The 20,567-nt window shown below is 40.4% G+C and overlaps 1 protein-coding gene across 4 annotated transcripts; it reads left to right on the top strand.

Annotated features, from left to right (window-relative positions):
* The first annotated feature begins 59 nt into the window (after positions 1–59).
* On the top strand, positions 60–20,476 carry prrc1 (proline-rich coiled-coil 1). 4 transcript variants are annotated; one of them, XR_008566577.1, is made up of 10 exons: positions 432–507; positions 1,094–1,227; positions 4,218–4,595; positions 5,547–5,689; positions 5,980–6,082; positions 6,296–6,459; positions 11,039–11,142; positions 12,259–12,361; positions 13,792–14,074; positions 14,339–20,476. XR_008566577.1 is itself a non-coding variant. In XM_054757693.1 (9 exons), the coding sequence occupies exons 2-9, from the start codon at positions 1,131–1,133 to the stop codon at positions 13,999–14,001; spliced, it is 1,302 nt and encodes a 433-aa protein (XP_054613668.1). In that variant the 5' UTR covers positions 60–209; positions 1,094–1,130; the 3' UTR covers positions 14,002–20,474. The 4 variants fall into 4 exon arrangements, 3 of the variants coding, with proteins under 3 accessions (XP_054613668.1, XP_054613667.1, XP_054613669.1); XM_054757693.1 differs by lacking the exon at positions 432–507 and adding an exon at positions 60–209 and having other exon boundaries at positions 13,792–20,474; XM_054757692.1 differs by having other exon boundaries at positions 13,792–20,474.
* The last annotated feature ends 91 nt before the right edge of the window (positions 20,477–20,567 follow it).

Here is a 20,567-nt window from a genome sequence, read left to right on the forward strand (position 1 = left end):
GGTGTGCTTTTATTTTGAAGGCCTGATTTTAACGGCTATAGGATGTATTACGCCGATGTTTTCTGAGTGTCGCGAGCTGACCGGAAACTGCTGCTCAGACAGAATCATAAGAGGGAAAACACCGGGAAAACACGAGACCATTAAAACGGCGGCGGCGCCGAGAAAAAGGATAAATACGTCAGTTTCCCGGTGAAACGGAGGGTTGACAGGTATGTCTCGTTTTCGATTTGGTGAATTGTTTTTCTCGTGAGATCTGGCAACACGTATTTTATGTTCTACATATCGCGTATCGAGCAACAGGAAGAAAATCAATTGTTGTCAAATATATTTGAAGTTATTTGAATATTAGAAAGGTTTAGTTTTTTGTATTAACTTGTACAAGTGCTTTCGCGACATCGTCCGGCTCCTACCGGTAGTGGGAGGGGCCACAATTGAGCAGACGTGGCAACAAAATACGTCATCAAAGTGGGTCCGTGGTTGATGGGATTGAGCTAGTCAAGCTAGTAGGTGAGTGGTGAAGCTGTTTTTGTTGAACAGTATTGGTATCTTCTATAGAAGTCCATTGATATCTTTTCCTCCTCCATTTAAGAACAACGAGCAGGCAGGTTTTGTAGTTGGATTTTTCTTCAACGTTTACCAAATAGCTTTGTACACGTGTACAGCTGATTGTAAATCTGCATACGTTCAAGTGTGTAGTGTACTAATCGCGAACGAAACATAGTATAAGACTCAACGAAGTAAAAGGGGAAAAAACGTTGTAGTACATATTGTGAATTAATCTGACACTGGAGCACTCTGGTTTTTGTGTATTTACACAACATACGGCTCAAACTATTGCAAATGTTTTCAGGCTTTTTTCTTTACATCAAAGTAAACTGGACAGGTCAATAAATCATCGCAGGTGAACTTTACTTGAGGTGTTGTGTGCCATTAAAAACAAAATTGTAACAACATGACTCATACAGATTCCGTGACTTATTTTCACAGCCCCTCTTTAAAGCTGCAATAATATGTTCACCCTGTTTTAAGTATGCTTGCACATTGTTTCATCCAATTGTGTGAAATAACATGTACGTATATGTATTGCGGTTAGATTCTGCTCCCCTTAAGTGGATGCTGAAGGCCAGGAGATGATGGAAGAGAGTGGGATTGAGACTACACCTCCAAGCAGCCCTACACCTAGTGGGGGTGCAGCAGCTCCAGCCAGCTCTCCACCATTGAACATGGGTAAGACTGTGTGTGCTTTCTATTCCTGTCGGCGGCCTTGTGTAATAGATTTCATAGAATAATATACTGTATTCTAAGAACCTCATTGCTGAAAAGTGAAGGTGTACTTACTTTTGCTAGGTGCGGTATTCTACCTTTTTAATTGTGCTATTTACAAATTGTCTGAAAGGCATGTCCAATTTTGACAGAGTACAAACCACAGGGTACATGCTACATGTAATGTATCGTGGCGAGGAGCGATGGCTCGGTAAAAGCCGCCTCTCCGTGAAGTTTTTTTTTTTTTTTACGTGAAAACAATGTTAAGTAATACAGTGTGGACATATACAGTATGCTATATCAGGGGTGCCCATTACGGCGTTCGCGAAGGTAGTGTAGGTCGCGTGTTACCTGCATCGTTACTGTCACTTCATAGATGTCATATGACATCAGTCAGCTGACATTATGCCCCCTCCTGATTTTCTCTTGTACCGCGGCGACGACGACATCAAAAAGTGGGGAACAAGCAGCAACACACGGATAATGCAACTTTCATCTTTATTATTGCGATTATGGATAAACTAACTCGCTGAACACTGCGTAGCTATTTTCACTGACATATTACCCATCTTATGTACACAACTATTGAGGAATTATGTGTACCGTATTTTCACGACCATAAAGCGCACCGTATTAAAAGGCGCAGTCTTAGTTACAGGTGCTATTTTTATATTTTACACACAAGGCGCACCGTATTATAGGGCGCAGGTATGCACGGCATCGTGTCGCTCAGAAGTCAGTGAGGAAGCAACAACGCTTTCTTTCTTTAGATAAATTAAGAGCAGAACTCTCATTCAGTTTATCAAGCCAACTTGAAATCAGGATGGTCATCACTCAACACAACAGTCTCAGTCATGGTGCACAACTAAAATCATCACACAGCAACGCAAAAACAGACAAGACACTACCACTACTTTTGCAGAACAATAACTAACAACTATGTAGCTCAAACATGTAACTTTAAGAGCATTTGCACCAAAACACTACCACAAAGCACGCTGGGGAACATGAAGTGCTCCCAGCGACGCTACAATATGCTAGCAGGCATGCTATTGTATGTTTTTAAAAAGCCAGTGAGAGCAAAACTGAGTTCGGTTGTACTTTATTGAAGTATTTAACAATGTACTCAAGTTATTTTTTATCAACCCTCATTCACAAAGCCATCAGAGTCCTTGTATCGCAAATGAATAGCGTGGCAAGTTCTCCATCAAACACCTGTCGTCATTGTCAGTCAGTCTCGTTGCCGTGCGGCGCTTCAGAAATGATGCTGGCTTCTGTTTAAGCTCGAACAGTGCATGAGACACGTTAGCCCAAGCATTCACAATCCATTAGTGAAGCTGTGTTCGCTAGCTGTCATTCATCGCTGCCACGCCGCTCGGAATTTCACTTTAAACGCCGTGTTTACATCCATTCACAAATAGTGGCGAAACTCGCCCGGCGCTGCCTCCCAGTGTTAGTGAAGCTGTGTTCATTCGCTGTCATCTATCGCTCCCATGCCACTCGCAACTTCAATTTTAACGCAGTGTTTACACCGATGTCCAGCGGTTGGCGTTCCTTCGTCAAGCCTCCTGGAATGATGTTAAGCTCCAAGTTAATTTGCTGCGCTTGTGACGCATGTGGAAAAAAAACATCCAGTCTCTTTCCGTACACGTCACTCAGCCACTCAGCCATTTTCTCGTCGTTCTTCCAGCCCCTTTGATTGGTCCAGGTGGAAACCTTTCTTCCACTTAAAAACCACCACAGGTAGCAGTTTCTGTCCATTACCATGGCAACCAAGCACAACAGTAAAAGCCGACTTCTCGTGCCCCGTTGTGTGTGTGATGTGGAAAGTGAGCGGCACGTCGTCCATGTTGTTGATGTAGTTGGGTAGTATTTGTCTGCAATGTTCTTACTGCAATAGGAGCGAAAGATGGCCAGCTTTCCTTGTAATCTGCTGGATGTTGCTGCGCCACGGTAGTCCTTGCCGGGATGGATATATGGCGCCATTTCATTAAATATACTTATACAGGTATAACTACTGGGGCGTGCCTTTAGCATCCTCTGTCACGTCCACCTTTCCTTTCCTTTCCTTTCCTTTACTTTCCATATAAGCAGCGTGTTGGCAGGAGACGCTCCCAGTCAGTCGAGGGAGCGCTCATAAAAGTCACACAGCAACACTTAAAGATTTTGGAACTCGGTACACACATACGGCGCTCCGCATTATAAGGCGCCCCGCCCATTTTGGACAAAATTTAAGACTTTTAAGTGCGCTTTATGGTCGTGAAAATACGGTAATTATCTATATTGCCATATTGATTTGAATTGTGAATTACTGAATGATGTCAAACTCTGTAAACTCTGAAACAGTGATTGTGAAATACTAATCATTAGTATTTAGTATAGTAGTTGCAAAGTTTATGTTAGATTTTTTATATGCTATATGTTTTATAGTAAGAGGTGGATCATTTTGATTGTGTGCACCCCTGATATACATGTACGATGTACATAAATACTCATATTTTTAAATAAAATGAATAACTATATATGTTCTCTGTTTATACGTAGAACTTTGGGACAAAGTAGCCCACAGGCTGAAAAAGTGTGAGCGCCCCTGTGCTATATAGATACATGTATAGCCTATTGTTTACATGTTGACCACAATTAATTTGAAATAAAATATCGATCAAATATCATAAAAACGTTTCACTATGAAATGCACTGGAATCACCTGTCTGCCCTGTTGGCACTTGCCAGATAAGGAGTGGAAGAAAAGGCAGAGAGAAAGGCATTTAAAGTTAATTGATGCATTTGTTGTTGAAGCCTGTGAAAACGACCCTAATGTTGGCATTATTATCGACAGTGAATTAAAATCCTGCCACAGCGGCACGACAGCGGCGGCAGTCTGCCTCCCATGCAGCCACAGCTTCAAAAAATCCTAGGGTAACCCTGAACCATTGTTAAAATTTGTGTTTCAGGTCTGTCGAGCCCCATTCCTCCTGTAGGCACCAGTGCAGTGTGCATTACTTCCCCCTCAGTCAGTGGTCCTCCCCCACCTGGTCCCCCCCATCCTGCTTTTAGCAGCCCCATGGCTCCACCGTCCATTTTTCCTCCGCCATCTTCACTTGCTCCTCCTTTCAGCACCACCTCTCCCTTCCCCTCACTACCCTCCATGTCTGTGCCCCCCCTGGCCTCTTCCGCTGGACCACCTGCCATGTCTTCTGGTGCACCCCCTGTTGGCCCGCCTATTTCCAACTATTTCATGAACGCAGGATATGATATCACACGGGGTCATGCTGGTCGAACACCACAGACACCGCTGATGCCAACATTCTCCAGCCCTTCCTCTATTTCAGGTAACATCTCTATAACACAACAGTTCTCCCTTATGCAATGCTAATGTTTTATACTATAGTGTAATATACTACTTTTAATCATGTCACATTTTTTTTCAGAATAGACTGGCACATTGTTTGAGCACCTGATTTATTGAAGGTGTTTGAATTATAATTATAAACAGCGAAAAAATAAAAAATATATACATTTGTATGTGAGACACGCAAGCACCAGAACAACAGACTGTTATTGCAGGTTTGAATTATCTCACAACAGGCACAATAATACCTAACATGAGCTACTGCTAAGATAAAACGTAACTCCCCGACGTCACTTCCCGTCTGCCCCTCACTCCGCTCCCCGAGCACTGGCGCATATTTACAGCAAAACACACACAAACACGAGTCTTAAATGAGTCTTAAATGGCTTATTTTCTCTTATTACAGTATCTACTACTTGTATATTGGGTATTACAAGTGTAAAGGTGACTATAGGAGTGTTATTTCATGTCCAGAGGGCTCTAATAATGCTAAAACTGTATTTAGAAGGTTGTAAAAAGGTTTTCTATCCTGTAACTACGAAAATATTCCATTTATTAATAAGCAATGCTACTTTGCGGAAATTCACTCATCACGGTTGAGTCTGGAACTAATTAAGAGCGATAAACAAGGGATTACTGTACACAGTGTGTCAGACTGCTGACTTTGTGAGTTTACCCCCTTACAAAGCATGAGAAAAAAACATTACATAAGTATTATAAATTAATTTAATCAAGTGATATAAGTATTTGATCCCGCACCAGCCAGCAAGCTGAAGCCCAAAGACCAATTATGTGCCCATGAAGCACACAAACTAGTCTTGTCTTTGTAGGAAAGTACCCCTAACTCAATTTATGTGGCTAAAAGACACCTGCCCGACTGAAACATCACAATTGACCCATTGAGAGTTAATGTTTTTCCTTTCATCTGTAGGTATAGTGTCCAACCCCATGGTTCAGCAGCCTGTCATGACAGGAGGTTTGGATGTCAGATCCCCTATCACGTTTCCGGAGGAGCAGGAAGATCCCAGAGTCGCTGCAGACAATTCTGGTGGAGGAATATGGGGTTTTTTCAAGGTAAAACTGGTCAGATGTGCTTACTGTGAGGATGTCAATGTTGTGGTTTAAAGGTATGAAGGTAATTCTTTACAGTAGCAGTCTATAAAAACTAGGTTGTACCATATTCCATACCAGTAAAGTAAAGTAAATATTCCAAGTTTAAAATACGTGTGAATTTCTCCGAACGGATGGTAGCTGTAAAAGTTCACTTTAGGCTGAAGCTACTCTGTGAAGTGAAGTTACTCTCTATAGAGTCTGAATGCATGCTCGTGATGTGAAACCTACACAGTGTTCTTTGTTTCCTCTAGGGAGTTGCAGGGAACCCTGTCGTAAAAACGGTCCTGGATAAGACCAAACATTCTGTAGAGTCTATGATCACTACTCTGGATCCCGGCATGGCTCCATATATTAGTAAGTACAACATGTTTATAACCTCTTCTTACCAACTGTCAAAAGATATCATGAAGCTTCAGACAACAACCAGTAATAATAAGAGTCCAAGCACAACAACTCATTAGGGCTGCATCCATAAGGCTTGCAACCAACTTTGCTGCTTTGCAGATGAAGATCTTGAGTTCATTGTGACGAGCACAATTATGTTAAAGAATGTGTTCTTGCTTATAGAGTCTGGAGGGGACATTGACATTGTGGTGACTTGCGATAAAGAGGCGAAAGTTGATGCAGTCCGAGATGCCTTTCAGGAGGTGTTTGGGATGGCCATGGTCACAGGGGAAAATGGTCTGTCCAACATTGCCCCACAGCCTGTGGGCTACGCAGCTGGGCTGAAGGTGTGTTCACTGCAGTTTATATTATTGAAAAGGTCAATGAAATTAAAATTAAAATCACACGTTGTGCAAAGAACAACAAACTGTAAAATTATATTGATACTACTGAAAAGGAATTTTAGAAATTACAACATTTTTTTTTAGCATATGGAAGTAGATAAGACAAGCCGTCTTTTCTTGGTTGCACAAATTATTAAATTTTTTTTTTTTTTTTTTTTTTTTTTTTAGATTGATGGTATTTCTACATTTAGAAAAAAACCTCCTAGCTTTATGGTTGTTTACACTCAAATATTGCCGCATTTTATGTGTTGTTTTATTGTATTTATGTGTGTTATACATATGCGGCTATGACGTTTACGTCTGCGCTACGTGCATTGCATAAGTTTTTATGTTGGTCTGTCTTGGTAAATAAAGACGATAGAAACATCCGCATGCTAACAAAGTCCACATTTGTCACCTGGTTGATATATTCATGCCAGTCATGAATCTGGCATACATAGACGTGCACTCCGACAATACTGCTAGCTTTGTTTACACCACATTGCGCAACACTTACGTGCAGGCTATGGGATCTCTGTAGTGACACGAGACGGCCACCGCTTTAAGCATCGCAAGCTAACGAGCCCACCAACAAGCAAACTGGTTAACCTCCAATTTATTTATTCTAAAAGTAAGAATGGGTTTGAAACTGAGTGGGGAAGAAGGACAAAATAAGTAGTTATGATCGGATCGGGATTGGCTGCCAATCCGCTGTATTTTGAAGATCGGATAATATCAGCTTCCACCACGAGATCAGGCCGATCCGGTTGCCGTATCACATTCGTGACTCTGGGCCATACTCCAACATGGTATGTACGCCTCAAATGCGCCTCAGAACTGGTTACCACTCGACACTCGCCACCCGCAAGAAGAAGAAAATGCAACACCATCATGCAGACATGTCCGCAGTGTACCGTGGTGCAGTTAGTTTCACGTTGGACGTTGGCTATTCGGCTCCCTACCGACAGCAGGAACTACCGCAGAGGGGGAACTACCCCTCACTGTGCCTGGACTGCTGTCATTGTGCGGGGAGCTCACACATAGTGGCGGAGCTACGTGGTGGCCGTGGCCACCCCACTAGCCATCTACAATAGACATTTCTAGACATCAAATTATTGCCACCCCTATGTGAGTAATGGTCTCACCTTGGCCACACTAATGAAAAACTTCTGGCTCCGCCACTGCTCGCACGGGTAGTGCTGCTCTAACCGCTGGTTGTTTATACTAGGGACCGTCAATAAATGACTATTGCGCTGAAGCGAGTTTGTTTAAAAAAAAAAAAAAAAAAAGTAATATTTTAAATCACACCACAAATTGATCTATGACCATGTCAAATGATTAGTCCTACACTAAATGTATTTTATACGCTTTTCTAATTTAATGGTTTATTGGATGGACTTTTTTTTATTGCTTGTATCTTTTATTAGATTAGGGACCTGACTCACAGAGGTTTGTTACAAAAGCCAAACAATATTGTTAGTCATGCTGTGTAACAAAGTAAATTCAGTAATACTTGACTTACATTATTTTTCATGCTTTGAAGAGCTATTTTCATAACCATATTCAATCCCACAAATTCATGTTTGTAACAAAAAAAAAAAGGATGGGATCGGCAAGACTATAAAAGAGATCAGATCGGAAGCCAAAATATGTGGATCAGGACATCCCTAAAAGTAAGCAGCCAAAAGCGTACCGCTTCCACATGGAATAACAGGCCACAGTCAACCACGAAACAGCGATCATTTATTAATTGATTCATTTTTCAAAAACGTGATAGAGTGAGGGAGTGATATTTGAACCACGGTGTAGGGAGGAAAGACAGTATTTGTATTTTTGTTAATTTAGCCATTTTTATGCTAGAAAATTCTTATTGACAAGAATATGTGAATTTTATTTAAATATGTATATCGTTTTTTGACTAAAGGTGTATTCAACCACGAAAAAGTGATAATTTACTAAGCTATTTTGAAAAACCATGATAGAGTATAGCCACGAAATTTGAACCGCAAAGTGGTGATATATATATATTTTTTTAAACCAACACCACTGCCGGCTATCTTATGTTACCAGTAATGGTTTAAAAGAACAGACTGTACAAACAAGTCTATATTTTTCACAATTACATATGAAACAGCATATAAATTGTAAATTTTTCATTTAGCCCGAATAAAATAACTGGCCTTTATGGTTGTCACTTCACGTAGATTTCCATGGTGTGTACACACACATACACACACACACACAAAAGCAGTCTCAAAGAAGCAACCAACAATTTCCATTCATTTTGTTATGGCTATGCATTCAATGATAGCTAAAGTTAGTCGACAAACATACTGGAACTAGTGTTGTGCTGCATGCTGGCAGTGCAACAACATGTTATGTTACATGCATCCTTTAGGCAGCTGGAGGAACCCGCGGCATACAGTCTCTTTAAGAGCAACTGCTCCAAACACACATGCCACATTCTTATGATACTAAAGTGCACTTTTTTGGATGAACTCTGAAGCGCTTTGAGTAGATGACAGCTGAACTGTCACTGTTGAGAGGATGTAACAGGTGGACGACTGAACAACAGCTGCGCCACATGTAACCCTGATAAGTTGTTTAAAACCCCACAATGCTGCTTTGTTTGTACAGTGAGGGGAATCATTATTTGATCCCCCACTGATTTTGTAACTTTACCTCTGACAAAGACATGAACAGTCCATTTTTATGGTAGGTTTATTTAAAAAGAAAATGAATATTTTCTTCTCAAACAGAACTGGACGTAGTACTTAATAAAAACGGCTGTTGGCAAGCACAGAGTTCAGTATCTTGTAGTTGATCACCAGGGTTGTGCGTGAGCATTTTGATCCACTCGTCTTTCCTCTCTAAATAAATCTGATAACATCACATTCTCCCGAGCCTTGTCTGAATCATTGCAGCAAAGTGTCTTGTCCAGTTTAGAATTATCAAGCCAACAGTGGTCTCTTCTTCACCAAGCTACTTGCTGAAGGGACAGGGCGAGGCGTGGGTCGGTTATCGGCTTGAAGTTATACCAGGTTTCAAAACCACTAAATTGTCGGTCACACTGTTCCTGCGATATGAGAGAAGTGGAGGTCCAGTGCGGCCACTACTTGGAAAGACTTTGTCACGTCCTGTGTTATTCCTTGCAGTCGGAACTGGGCTTCGATGTGTTGAAACCACAGGCGTGTCCTTCGTTGCCAGAAGTTGGGCATACAGTAGATCGCACCGGCGTTATGTGCCTCGCTAGCATTGAGCAGCGCCAGTACGGCTACGCGGTTGTCATCATTGTCGGTCGACATATTACTCGCATCGAGGGTCACTAAATGTGGAGATGTGATTCAGAAGGAGGCAGGAGTCGAGGATAAGTGGTATAAAATTCGCCACTGAACAAACAACGACCACTTAACACACTTAACAGTCTCATTTGCCATCACATGACCCGGAAAGGGACGATTGTGATTGTGATTGTGATTGTATTTATTATTAATTTAGAAAGAATTCATGTATTTTTTGTTATTTATTTTAAATACACTGTTCCACTTTCATCATGTTCTATTATATGGTTTAAAAATGACTGTTTTGATTAGACTTTTTTCTCTTTTCAATAAAGAGATTTCAAATACCGGTAACACATTTAATTTGTTTCATAAGTACTTACTTTTAGGGGTTCAAATACTTTTTTTTTTTTTTTTTAGTAAATTATAAATGTATGTATTTGTGTATATATAAAATGTACAGTATAACATTTTATTCAATGGTTGATATCCTGTCTCTCTGTTAAAGTAAAACTACCACAAAAATGATGGTCTGTTGTCTTTGTAAGGGTACAATGGCGTGAAAAAGTGTTTGCCCCGTTCCTAATTTCTTATTTTCTTTGCGTGTTTGTCACGCTAAAATGTTTCAGATCACCAAACAAATTGAAATATTAGTCAATGACAACACAACTGAACACAAAATGCATTTTGCTTTTACGCCAGATGTAATGGGACACACACCTTCCAAAAAGTTGAACTTTTGTCTTGTCAGACCACAGAGTATTTTCCCAAAGATTTGGGGAATCATCAAGATGTTTTATGGCAAAATTGATATGAGCCTTAATGTTCTTTTTGTTCAGAAGCGTTTTTTGTCTTGGAAATCTGCCATGCAGGCCGTTTTTGCCCAGCGTCTTTCTTATGTTGGCGTCATGAACACTGGCCTTAAGTGAGCAAGTGTGGCCTGCAGTCCCTTGGATGTTGTTGAGGGGTCTTTTGTGACCTCTTGGAGGAATCTTTGCTGCGCTCTTGGGGTAATTTTCATTGAAAACTGTATCTTGTGTTCAGTTGTGTTGTCATTGACTAATATTTAAATTTGTTTGATCTGAAACATTTAAGTGTGGCAAAAAATTAGGAAATCAGGAAGGGGGCAGACACTTTTTCACACCACTGTACATAGCCTTAACCCTCTGGTTGCCAAAAGTGATGGTTCGCAATGAAAAGGTTCCAAGCCTGAATACATCGTAACATATCAAATGACCAACCGTCTTTTCTTTGTTGTGCAGGGAGCTCAGGAGCGCATTGATAGTCTCAGAAGATCCGGTGTGATCCATGAGAAGCAGCCAGTGGTCTCTCTAGAAAGCTTTATTGCTGAGCTCTTTCCTGACAAGTAAGAAACAAACCAGTGTCTCAGCTTCTCCAAAGAGAATGTTCGTTGCGCACAAACACACACACTGCATGTTTGCAAAATGGTTTTCTAAAGACTCGTTGTCATTTAAATACCATAACCTTCAACAAAAGAGTTGCTGAGGTCACAGTCCATTCTGGATGGACAGTATTCCAACAAAATGGAGTCTTTTCAGGATGGGGCGGCATGGCCCAGGTGGTCGAGTGGTTGTCTTCCGACCTGATGATTGTGGCTTCGATCCCCAGTGCCCACTGTACATTTAAAAGTTGGAAAGAAAGCTTGGCTGAGCAAATATATAAGCTAATTTTATCCAGTATTTAGCAAACTTCCCAGTCAAGTGTATATATATATTTTTTTATGTTTATATCATTTGCAGTGCATCTGGAAAGTATTCACAGTGCTTCATTTTTTGTTACGTGACAGGCCTTTTGTCCAAAATGGAAAACAGTAATCCTTCGTTTATCATCATGAATTGGTTCCAGACTCGACCGCGATAAGTGAATTTCCGCAAAGTAGGATTCCTTCTTTATAAATTGAATATTTTTGTAATTATGGCATAGAAACCTGTTTACGAGCTTCTAAATACAATTTTTAACATTATTAGAGCCATTTAGACATTAAATAACACCCATATAGTCAACTTAAAATTTGTGTTGTGTACCCAATATAGTATATATATTCAGAGAAAATAAGCCATTTAAGACCGTTTACCTTGTAGGGGATCAGAATCGGTGGCAGACAGGAAGTGATGTCTGGGGTTCAGAGTTGAGTTTTAGCTTGTTGTGGGCTATGGCTGCAACAGTAACCTGTGTTGTTATTATTATGAGGGTGATGATTATTATTATTGTTGTGAGATAAACACTTCGCATTAGGAGAATTATCACCAGGGTGGCTATTGTCACTTCAGTGTAACATTACTGACACCTAGTGACCAGTACTACATATCTACTATTACTATGACTGTTACTTTTTGGTCTGGACCAGAGTACCAGACTATACAAGTGAGAATACACCCTTTTACATGCCATCAGGCTCATGCTTTCTGTTAATCCAAGTGTACACAAGTCTCATGACTGAGAATGCTGGTTTTCTGTCCAGGTGGTTTGACATTGGTTGTGTGATCCTGGAAGACCCCGGCTATAACATCAAAGTGGAAGTCTTCACTCAGGCTATTCCTCTGGCTCTGGAACATGTCCAGCAGGTACACACCAGTGTTTACTTGGAACAGAACACCGCACGTTTTGGCTCATATTCGACCTGTGATTTTATTTTCATGTCAGTGTAAAACAGTACAATTCCACATGATGACTTGGATTGCACAAAATCCATAAAATTGCCACAAATGCGGTAGGACTGAGATGCCATGTGTACTTGTGTAAACACACTCCCATGCGCATGCACGTCACTTCCCGAACGCATCACACACAATTACAAGTCTCATTTTTTTTTTTTTTGGTAACATGAACAACTACATAAAAAGATTGGATTTTAGCAAAAAATCCGAATTGGGCATCATACCCTGCTGTGTAAACATAGTCTAAGTGACAAGGAAAGACGTCATGACAGTTATCGCGGTTAATTGGTTCCATATCCCACTCTGATAAGTGATCGTCTGCAAAGTAAGATTCCTTCTTTATAAATGCAATATTTTCATAGTTAGAGCAAAAAAAATCTGTTTACGACATTCTAAATACACTTTTTAACATTATCAGAGCCCTCTAGACATGAAATAACACCCCTGAAGTCACCTTTACAGTTGTAATACCCAATATAGTACACATAATAAAAAATAATAAATCATTATTTACTCATTGCTGTGTGTTGCTGTAAATGTGTTTCCGGTGGTGCAGACAGGAAGTGATGTTGGGGGTTCAGAGTTGAGTTTTAGATTGGCGTGGGTTACGGCTGCCACAGCAGCTCGTGTTGGTGATTATTGTGCAATTGTTTCGGTGATCAAATCTGGTGCTTATGTGTCACCGACCATTACAATAACATTACTGACACTAAGTGACCACTGTAGAATACTACATACCACATATAAAATGCTTCATTTAGGAAAAAAATACATAACATTGGCTTTAATATACACATTTTTTGACTAATAGGCAGTATTCAGCCACAAAACAGCGTAATTTATTGATTAATATATTTTTAACTAACAAACCATGATAGAGTGAAGCCGAGAAATTCAAAGGCGAAGTGGCGAGGGACGACTGTATTTGGAAAAAGATGACTTCATTTGACTTAATTTGTCAGTGTAATTTGCATAACGACCACGGCGCAAACTCCGGCCAAAGTGGAGATTTTCACAAACTCCGACAGTGTCTTAGTGTGTGGACACGAAAAATTGAGCTTTTTGCTTTGTGTCATAACAAATGCATGACGTTATCTAATTTTGAAACCTTATTTAACAACAGAACATGACATGGGCTTGCATGCCTTAACACACATGGGCGATGGGGGTGGACTCATTCATGGTATTTCCTGGGCTCCACGTAAATGTGCACTAAATTTAAAGATAATCATTGTACATCTTATTTATCACTGTATTGATTAACAGATGTGCGAATAAGTTTGGGCGACAAAATTTCAAGTCAAACCAAATCCAATGTGCTTGTCATCTGCATACAGGCGCAGTCCCTGACCCCTCCAGACTACAGCCTTCGCTGGTCCGGTCTTACAGTGACAGTGGGTGAGATCCTGGAGCGCAATCTGCCCAACATCAATAGAACAGAATGGCATTTGGCCATGACGGGGATGACACAAAGGCAGATGATCCAGAGTGCTGCCAGAGCCTTGGCTGGAATCTACAAACAGAGGCTGCCACCCAGAACTACATGAGGCTTTAATGCTTTCTGTGTGTTTCTCATCTCATGAGGATTTCCAGACATTTTGAAGGAACACTAGCTGACTGGTACGTGGTGTGTCATTTTTTTTTCCACAATGGGCAAAGCCAGATGCACGTCTGTGAAGATTAGTGTTCATTGACATTCCAAGCCAACATGATTTTACTGTAGCGTGTGACTTACAAAAGTCATCTTAAAAAGATTATATCATCTGCTTGTCCGCTCTGTGATTCCGCATCGTGATTTACATTCAGGATGTAAACGATATTATTTTCCAGACATTTTATGCGCTATATCCCATTTCTTACCTGGTGTGTACCTGTGTTTGACAGCCATAAACGGTCAAAAAAATGGATGATGGAGACGGCCCCCACAATAGCAAGGCAAGTTTATTTCTAGGGCACAATTCGTACACAAGGTAATTCAAAGTGCTTTACAGAAAAGAAGGGTGGGACGGCTCCTGTAAAATTGTAGCCATGCAGGACTCTGAACTCAAGTGGCTGGCTGCAGTACATCAAATCTAAGTCTGTTAACACTGACAAAGGCTACTTATTTTTATATATGGGTCAGTCTCCTGAAAGGGCGACACGGCAAGCAAAACTTACGTTTTTCGCTTTTACTTAAAACAACCCTCATTAACCAACAACGCAATGTTTACTGAACATATTCATTACCATTCAATGAAAGCACAGTAAAATGCTGTAAATGCTTTCAACTTACCTTAAATTGACATAAACATGCTCCAAAATCTTGCTTGTAACAACTTATGGGTGGACCCCGCTTCAAACTCTGCGGAAGCATGATGTGTGGAAAAAAGAAAAAAAATAGCTCATTAAAAAGCTTGTTGATTCATTGAGGTTGTATGGTTTTATATCCATGCTGTGACCGTGAAGGAACAGGTACATTCATGATAACATGTAATAATTACAGTATTTTGCCGTATTGCGGTCATTGTAAGCGCTTCCTTCCTGGGCACGTTGATTTCACATAGCAACATAGAAACAAACGCTACACCTAGTGTTAACTTTTCCTAACTCAAAAACAAAAACACAGTAGCAGTGGCGGCACTGCCCAGCATCTCCACGATCACTGATTGCATTTGACTTACACTTATCCGGGCATGAAAACAAAATAATAAGAAGAAGAATCAATAATGAAACTTGACACGTTTTCCTACTCAACAGGGCGTGGCGTGGTGCCGTTACATTGGGTGTTCCACGTGTGTTAATTGTTATTTTTGGTTGCATTGTGAGTAAGGGAGGCGTCTGGTCTGATGACCTCTTAAATCAACATTTTTAGGGGCGTCTCAATTACTCCTGGTTTTTGGTCTGAGAACACAAACACCCGTGAATAGTGGGGAACTGCCATAAATACATATATTAATATCAAATGTATTACTTTTTAAAAAAATTGTCAGTAGCATTTGTGCCTCACTGTGACTGTGTAGTGGATGACCCCTGGCCCTGAGAAAAAATGGATAAGAAATTCAAATGCGGGTGTGTGTCACAGCACAGTGCAGACGGTGTTTACATGCACACAGTGAGAGAGACATGTTGAAAAGTTACATTACGTTCCTCTCGAGTTACACTCCGATGGTTACTTTTGTTGTGTGTGCGTGCTAGAGGCTAACCTTGTGTTTGAATTACATAAGTACCGTAAATGCTCCAATTTACACATCTATTCAGTTAACCATCAAGTCCCCTGTCAGTGGCAGGTGCATCGTCGACAGACGCAAATAACCGCTAGGCTGTAATTAGCACCAGGTCGTACCAACTGGGGCTCAAGCCAACATCTTCATCTAGTTTTTATTAACGCCGCGAAATGGGAGTAGCTGCATTTGAAGCATCATGAGCGGTTTGTATCCAGCAGCTTGATCTACCTCTGCATGCGCTTGAAAACATTGGTCGCGCTGCTCAGCTGACACGTGCCATACTGTTGTTTGCATATAAACTCCTTACTGGTATTACAACATTGGTTCTGTTGATAATGTGTTGTGCAACGTACTTGTTAATAAATAAATCGTGTGCTCAAAGAGAACTGTTTTCCATTCCACTTTCACTCCAAATGATTATTATAGATGAGTTTTCAAATTTCGGAAAGAATAGCCTCTCACCTTCTTCCAATTCCCTTCATGATTTGCAGTTTAGCCGAATAAACGCCCCAGCTAAAATTGGAGCATTTATGGTATGTGTCTTTAAAACAACACTGATTTGAGGACACTGTTTTGTTGATAGTTTTTCAGAGTATGGAACACAACCACAATGCTAAAAAAAAACAAAAAATAGTGGAACCTCAGTGTTTGTCATTCATCCCTGCGAAAAGGTCAGATTAAAACCCAATCAGTCTTTCCCAGAGGAAATCAAGAAAATCCAATGAATCCATTCTAGACGCCCAACAATATTAACACAAAACACATTTTTACAGAATTATAGTTTTGTGTGCAGGAAAAAATGCGAAATACACACAAATAACGAATGAAATGTGGAAGCGAAAATTTAACATCACTTTTATCTTCATTGAAGACTTGTTGGTGAGTAGAGGGAGGACGGGACGGGTGACGGAAGAGCCACGCAGACGCAGTTTCATTCTAGTTTGTTCTGAAGTTAACTTTAAAGAGTGGATGGTTAGAGCTGTGTACTTGTTCACTTTAACGTTATTGTAAACTTCAGCAGTAGTTAGTCATCACTACACGCACTGGCCCGACTCACTTCCTGTTACGTGTCTCCCTTATACCGTTCCCACTGCAACCTGTGTTCAAAATTCCTACCTTTACATTATAGTCCTATTGCAACAGACGCTACATTTATACTTGGCTACGACTTCCTTCGTGAATTCAAGTGTTTTTCACCTTCTTTATAAAAGTTCTTTTTTTGGAGCCATTTTTTTTTAAAGCACAGATTCGTTTAGCACTCACATACACAGTGCGCCCGCTGAACGCCTCACCAGCCTTCGGCGCACTGTGCTTAGTAAGAGAAAGATGAAGACAGATAGTAGTTGTTCATTGTTCTGTGTGCGTTCTTTGAATGGAAAAAACACACACACACACACATGATAAAGATGATGAATGTTCATATTCCCTGGAAGGAATTTTTTTGGTGCACCGTTGAGCCGTACGAAAACCGAGCCATATTTTTAAGCAATCATTTTCAACGAAATCTGAATCGGACGAAAACCAAGTGTTCCACTGTAAAGCTTAAGGGTCTATCCACGCGGAAGCGTTTTCTCGTTTCAGCCTCTCATCCCCATGGAAACGTCCTTCTGGCTGCCCTGAAACGGTATTTTTTTTAAAAATCTGAAAACGCCGGTTTGTTCTTTTCGTGTAGACAGCCGACCCACCGCCATCCTGTCCCCGTCACGTGACCAGAAGTCAGTTGTGACGACAAGCCAACTTGATATCTGAGTATTTCGAGTGACATGACTCACCGCAGTCGACATTCTCCTGATATTTTATTGTCTTGTACTCCATAATGCCTCGCAGAAGGAATTCCACTTCTCGTAATTCTAGATGAGCCTTGGAAAGCAGAAGACGACGGACTTTTGCTCGTGCGTTCTTTCTTCTTCTATGGTTTGGTGTGTCACGTGGTTCCGTCTGCGTATCTGTTCACAGCACCACACGTAGCAGGTGTGCCTTGTTACATGACATCGTTCTCACTCAATTATCCGTTCCCGTCTGAATGTAGCTATTGACTAATCCGGCACAGTGTAGATGTGAATTTTTACAACCCGCCAAAAAATACAATAAAATAATCTCAGGAGCGTTCCCGTGTGGACAGGGCCTAAGATGATACTGATGATCTTTTGTGCTTGAAGCAGTATTGTTCCAATTTCATGCCTTTACAATCCAACTTTCTTGGACACACCAAAATTTGAAGGATAAGACTCACAGAACATATTTTTTTGTCATTGCCATTTTTTTTGTTGTTGTAATTTTGCTTGTGTAAAAGCACATTTTGTCTAATGAGCGGAAATTAAGTTGAGCAATACCAGCAGCACACTTGAGTTTCGGTGCAAATAATGTTCTGTTTTGTAAATGTGCCTTTTCCACAAATAAAATCGAACTTTTAAAATCTTTCATGGCAGTCTAAAGCGTCCAAACATTTTTCTGCCAAGGGACACATACACAAAAAAATGCGCTCATGGGTTGGGTGCACATGTTAAAATGTATTTAGGATTTTCTCAGCTTGACCTCTAATCAACAGCTTGATAGTTGAAACTTGCGGTTGGCAGATTGTTGTGCATAACGGTGCATGCCGTTGAAATGCTTTGCTCCAATTGTGTGAGTGTACATAGTGTGTTGCATAAAGACATGAAATAGTTCAAAACAAGGCGCTTCTAACATGTCTATCTGCGTTCTTACGAGGGATGTACATCTCTCTCTGTGATACACGATTCCATTTGAATCTAGACACATTTAGATTCAATTCAAAACCAATATTTTTTAAAAGCAGAACAATTCGATACGATTTGATGCAGTGATACAATTCGATTCGGTTCATGTTTGTTGAAACTAAAGATGCCAATTAAATGAAAGCGTCATTCTTACAGTATTTTCTACTGTATAAAAGAGCACAGCATGTTGTAAAGCAGGGGTCACCAACGCGGTGCCCGCGGGCACCAGGTAGCCCCCCCACGACCACATGAGGCGCCCGCAGGCCTGCTTTTCATTCAGGTTTTCAGTTAATAATGTGAGAACACTAGAAAGAAATGCATTCTGAAACATAAAATGTGAGTTGTGGATACCAGCATTTTGTGAATGTTTTGCTAAAACAAGTTCGCTGACGAAGCTCTTCGGATGAGGAGCGAAACGTCCGACACCTTCTTCACAGAAGTACAGATGACGTCTCAAGAAGCCTTTCCCCCATTGGTAAAACAAGCATATTTGATTTGTTTGGGTTGAAAAAAGGTATGAAAATCATTTCTACAAAAATGAGTAGCTAGTGGCCATTTTCATTTTCTAAAAGTAGCTCTCACAAGGAAAAACGTTGGTGACCCCTGTTGTAAAGGCACTGGCAACAATAAAGTCAAAACAGGTCAAATGTACTGTATATATTGTTTTGATACAGACCAGACCTGATAAATTTTGATTTGGGGCCTTTTTGGGGGGAAATTTAAATTTGAACATGCCTTAATGTTGCTAGAAATTGAAGTGGAGCCACCAAACTAAGTTTCATTGTATACTGTGTACAATGACAATAAACATCAAACTAAAATATAACTGATAAACATAAGTCTTAACCTTCAGTCCAATCAATAATACACAATAAATAAATAGTGCAAAGCCCCTTAAATAAGCACAGTTACAGTAAGTAAATAGAAGTATATGTCAAATGAGTGCAATGAAAATGCTGCTTTAGCTTGGAAAAGTAAACAATCCCATACTCAAAATGTTATAACAACAGTAATCGTGCAACATTTCAGACTGAGCATAGTGCTGTCAACACCCCAGGAGCCACATAACATTTCAAAATTGGAAAGCTTAAAAGTTACCATACTCGCCTCTGTTGGTCTGGCTGGTCACGTTTGCACCCTTCTTAAAATAATCCAAAGACTTTCCAAACTTCAGTGGGACAGTCGTGAGCAGCTCCACTGGTCTACCACAAGGTGGTGTCCAGCTCAACTATAAAGCCATGATTTATCAATGACCTCTCAACCATAAGTCCATTATTTATCCACATTAGTATTATCACCTGGTAACCCAAGTATCAATACTCCATCAAGCACAGTCAGGCTATGTATCAATGTTGTTTCAATATCAAGGCTGTCAACATGTCAGGTTTTGTCAGCTGGCAATGTTTGCATCTGTTTGCATAGACATTTAAGTTTCAATCATTCTAATGAAAAGTCAACATTGTTTCAATGCCACCTTGCTGTCTGGGTGGGCACTTAGGGTTTGAGGAAATTTAGAATCTACAGTTTTTCATCAAGCAATTCTTTCTGCAATTTCCATTTTTATGAGCATTTTCGAGTTAAAACAATATTTTAACTTTGGTTAGAGAACAAATGTTTTTATTGTTGCAAACAAGAGAGAGAGACAGGTTCAGCATTTCTTGGCATTTTGTTTGTTGATTCTTGAAACTTTTCCCCTTTATGATGCTCTCTTAGTAATTAATTTTTCCCCAAATCCCTATGTGAACTATTTCCACGCGCTACAAAGGAGCGTTTTCCCTCTGACGTTACACGCTTTAAGTGATGGGTCGTTCGCGAACGGAACTGCTTATGGAACCAATTCTTTGAAATTAAAGAGTTAAAAAAAAGCACGTGATTGTCCAAAATGTGTCAACACTAAGCAGAAGAGGGAGGGGTTACACACACACACATACACACACACACACACAAGCAAGCAAGCAAGCTGGAAAGGTGAGGAAAAGAGCAGGAGGAAACAAACGCCAAGACACTTTGTATTTCTGAATGCCAATCTTCACTAAAGACTAGCAAAAACGGTTACCTGGATGCCACTGTTTCTTTTAGTTCTGCACATTTTAATTTAGATTTGGTTGTGGAATGTTTTGTTGCTGTTGTTTCACAGTAAATGGTTGGAAATGTATAAATAATACACACAAT

The sequence above is a fragment of the Dunckerocampus dactyliophorus genome, chromosome 17 (assembly GCF_027744805.1).
Source record: "Dunckerocampus dactyliophorus isolate RoL2022-P2 chromosome 17, RoL_Ddac_1.1, whole genome shotgun sequence".
Taxonomy (NCBI): domain Eukaryota; kingdom Metazoa; phylum Chordata; class Actinopteri; order Syngnathiformes; family Syngnathidae; genus Dunckerocampus; species Dunckerocampus dactyliophorus.

Bases quoted from the DNA above. Each gene is read 5' to 3' on its own strand.
- prrc1 (XM_054757693.1), top strand. From the start codon at position 1,131: ATGATGGAAGAGAGTGGGATTGAGACTACACCTCCAAGCAGCCCTACA. The intron at 5,690-5,979 runs GTAAAACTGGTC...TGTTTCCTCTAG, and splicing joins GAATATGGGGTTTTTTCAAG to GGAGTTGCAGGGAACCCTGT. The intron at 6,083-6,295 runs GTAAGTACAACA...TCTTGCTTATAG, and splicing joins CGGCATGGCTCCATATATTA to AGTCTGGAGGGGACATTGAC.